Here is a 3,160-nt window from a genome sequence, read left to right as displayed (position 1 = left end):
CATACACCAGGCTAAGTTAACTTGGGGGCAGACGAGAGGGAGAGAGGCTGCCAAGGCATCTAAGAACAGGCTGCTTGCTTAGGTCAAGCAGATGCTCACTCTAGACAGGGTATTTCATGGCCTTAGGTCACAGGTGAGTATGAATAGAGGCCATGAAGTGAGAGGCAGAGTGACAAGCGATTACAATAAGACCACTAATGTGTCCCTGCTTCACTGTTTTTGGTAATACTCTTTGGGATTCGCTGTCCTTGTGTGGAGCAGATATGTAAACTAAGGCACAGTGAGGTGCTCAAGGGTTACACAACAGGCCGGTGCTAGAGCCAAGCTTTGGATATAGGAGTCCTGGCTCCCAGTCCTGGGCTTAAACCACCAGTAGACGGCACAAGCATGGCCTCAGTGCAAGTCTTCATGGGACAGTCTGACTGTTTATTGCAAATGCAGGAGAGCAGGGTTCATGGGCTTATTTCAGCACATGACCCAGTATGACATTTTCCCCATGTGAAAACACAGCACATCACAGAACACCATTATCCTGCTGTCAGACTGTGAGAGCATGGGGCCGCATGGGGGGCACACATACACTTACACACACACACACACAAACACACACACTGCATTTTTGACCAAACACATGCACACACTCACACTACCCTTGGGCATGCACAGGCATACATTCATTCTGCCCTTAAATACACATGTGCATGCGCTGCATACGCTGTCTTTGTGTGCATACATTCAAATTCTCATGCATGTGCACACCTATACTTTACTGTGTTTACATTCATATACATACATACTGCCCTTGTGGGTGCACACACATACACATTGCTTTTGTACACACATTTACACACATGCATGCACCATTATTTACACACAGTCACACACACACACAAACGTGTGTGTCTTATGCAGAGTTTATATTATGTTTGTATGTGATGGTTGGGATAGTTGTGGTTGTATGGGATGATCCTGGCAGGAAGTTGGACTAAATGATTTATGGAGGTCCCGTCCAGCTCTACTTCTCTATGACTCCATGACAAGAGCAATGTGCATGTAAACTTGTATGAGTACACATACAAAATTGTAGTGTGTGTATGTGTGTGCTGTTGTGTGTGTGCACATAGGCAGCATGTGTACATATGAATATGGGAACACAACAGTAACATGTGATAGCAGCACACCCTTTGCACTTGTCTACACAGTATTTCCATGGCTTGGTTCTGTGTTGCATAAAATCCTCTATACAGAATCTGAGATTATGTCAATATGTAAAACCTGCTGTAATGCTTCAGGGAATTGGCAAATGTGTCCGGTAGCTGAATATTTGGCAGGCCATGATCTATTTTAAAGTTCTCTGCAACACATTTGATGACACATCAGCCTCCACAGAGAAAAGACACTATTTCTAGATAAGGCTTTACTGGGAAAACTGCCAAAATAGTGGCTGGAGGTAAGAACCCACCCAGCCTGTCTTGCTGTGACCTTTGTTACATGTCCAGCCTCTCTGGGATAGTTCCAATCACACAGACCCTAATCTACAGCTCCACTTACAGATGTGACTGGCAGAAGGCAGGGGTATCACCCTGAGAGGATTCAAGGAGTGACAGCTTCTCTTTCAAAAAGTGCATTCCCCTTAGGTGGGGGTGCTGGGTACCTACAGCTGCAGTTTCATAGATTTCATAGACGTTAGGACTTGAAAGGACCTCAAAGATCATCAAGTCCAGCCCCCTGCCCTAGGGGCAGGAGGTCAGCTAGGGTCAAAGGATCCCAGCAAGATAAGCATCCAAGCAGTTCTTGAATGAGTCCATAGTAGGTGCCTGCACCACTTCTGGAGGGAGTCTATTCCAGGTCTTGGGGGCTTGGACCATAAAGAAATTTTTTCTTATGTCCAGCCTAAAACGGTCTTAGAGAAGTTTATAACCGTTGGTCCTTGTTTTTCCTTGGGGCGCTCTGGTGAACAGACGTTCTCCCAGATCCTGATGTACACCCCTTGTGTACTTATAAGCAGCCACCATGTCCCCCCTGAGCCTGCGCTTTTCCAGAATGAAGAGTCCCATGGGTCTTCATAGGCCTCTTCATAAGGCTTATTCTCTTGCTGTTTGATCATGTGCATGGCTCTCCTCTGGACTCTCTCAAGCTTCTCGACTTCCTTCTTGAATTGTGGAGCCCAAAATTGGACACAGTACTCCAGCTGCAGCCTCACCAAGGCCGAGTACAGCGGGAGGACGACATCCTGAGATTTACTTGAGACGCATCTATGGATGCAAGCCGGAGTTTGGTTTGCTTTACCAGCTGCAACATCGCATTGGTGGCTCATGTTCATCTTGTGGTCAATCATGTCTCTTCCAGCAGTGGTGCTAGCAAGTGTAGCAGTTGAGTCATGTAGGTGGGTGCTTGGCATCTTTGAAAATCAGACCCAGGTTATGTAAAGTAGGATCCTTTAAGCTCACTGTGGCTGCTATTAATATTGCATACATGCTTGGTGTCCTGTGATTTGGCACAGGGTCCCCAGCTATATGCCACAGTGCAGAGCTAGTCTGTTGACTCACCCTGGCAGCCAGACTTGGGTGTTATTAGTTCCAGCTCAGGTTTATAAAATGTTGGAAACTTCTCCAAGATAAATGGAAGGGGAGGGAGAAGTACTCTTAGGGAGACCTAACACAGTCAGATGATGGATAACTTGTCCTAAAATACTCCAAGGAGATGGGAGTCAGCTGTGGACAGTCCTCATTGTATGTGTGGGAACCTAACCACTCACGTGGATAGATACAACTAGCAGAGGCCATTGTCTTTCTTAGGATCATAGGAAAGCAGGGCTGGAAGGGATCGGACAAGGTCTAGTCCAGTCCTTGCACAAAGCAAGATCAATACAGGCTGCTGTGGCTTATGGGTAAGGAGACATGATGTTTCCAGATGTCACCAGTCGGTGACCTGCTCATGGTGGTTCCTTCTCATGCAGCCTCATCTAACTGCCTCCCACCCTTCTGGTTCCAGGGCTACGCGGGACGTGAGAGAGAGTACATTGCCACGCAGGGGCCGATGCTTAACACAGTGGTTGACTTCTGGGAGATGGTGTGGCAGGAAGGCGTGCCGCTTATTGTCATGATCACCAAGCTGAAGGAAGGCAAAGAGGTGCTGAACAGGGCCTGCACACCTGCTC

At 47.3% G+C, this 3,160-nt stretch overlaps 1 protein-coding gene across 6 annotated transcripts in view; it reads left to right on the top strand.

The window, feature by feature from the left end:
• The window catches only part of PTPN7 (protein tyrosine phosphatase, non-receptor type 7), a 23,278-nt gene that overhangs the window by 11,657 nt on the left and 8,461 nt on the right, over positions 1 to 3,160 (top strand). For 5 of the 6 annotated variants that reach the window (XM_006029637.3, XM_025211153.1, XM_025211149.1 and 2 more), the window contains one exon: positions 2,995 to 3,132. The exons of the other annotated variant lie outside the window; for it this stretch is intronic. In XM_006029637.3, coding sequence (XP_006029699.1) covers positions 2,995 to 3,132 — 138 coding nt within the window. The remainder of the gene's footprint in view (positions 1 to 2,994; positions 3,133 to 3,160) is intronic. 6 annotated transcript variants of the gene reach the window in all.

The sequence above is a fragment of the Alligator sinensis genome, unplaced genomic scaffold (assembly GCF_000455745.1).
Source record: "Alligator sinensis unplaced genomic scaffold, ASM45574v1 scaffold766_1, whole genome shotgun sequence".
NCBI classification, from domain to species: domain Eukaryota; kingdom Metazoa; phylum Chordata; order Crocodylia; family Alligatoridae; genus Alligator; species Alligator sinensis.
This window is presented reverse-complemented; position numbering and strand designations above follow the sequence as displayed.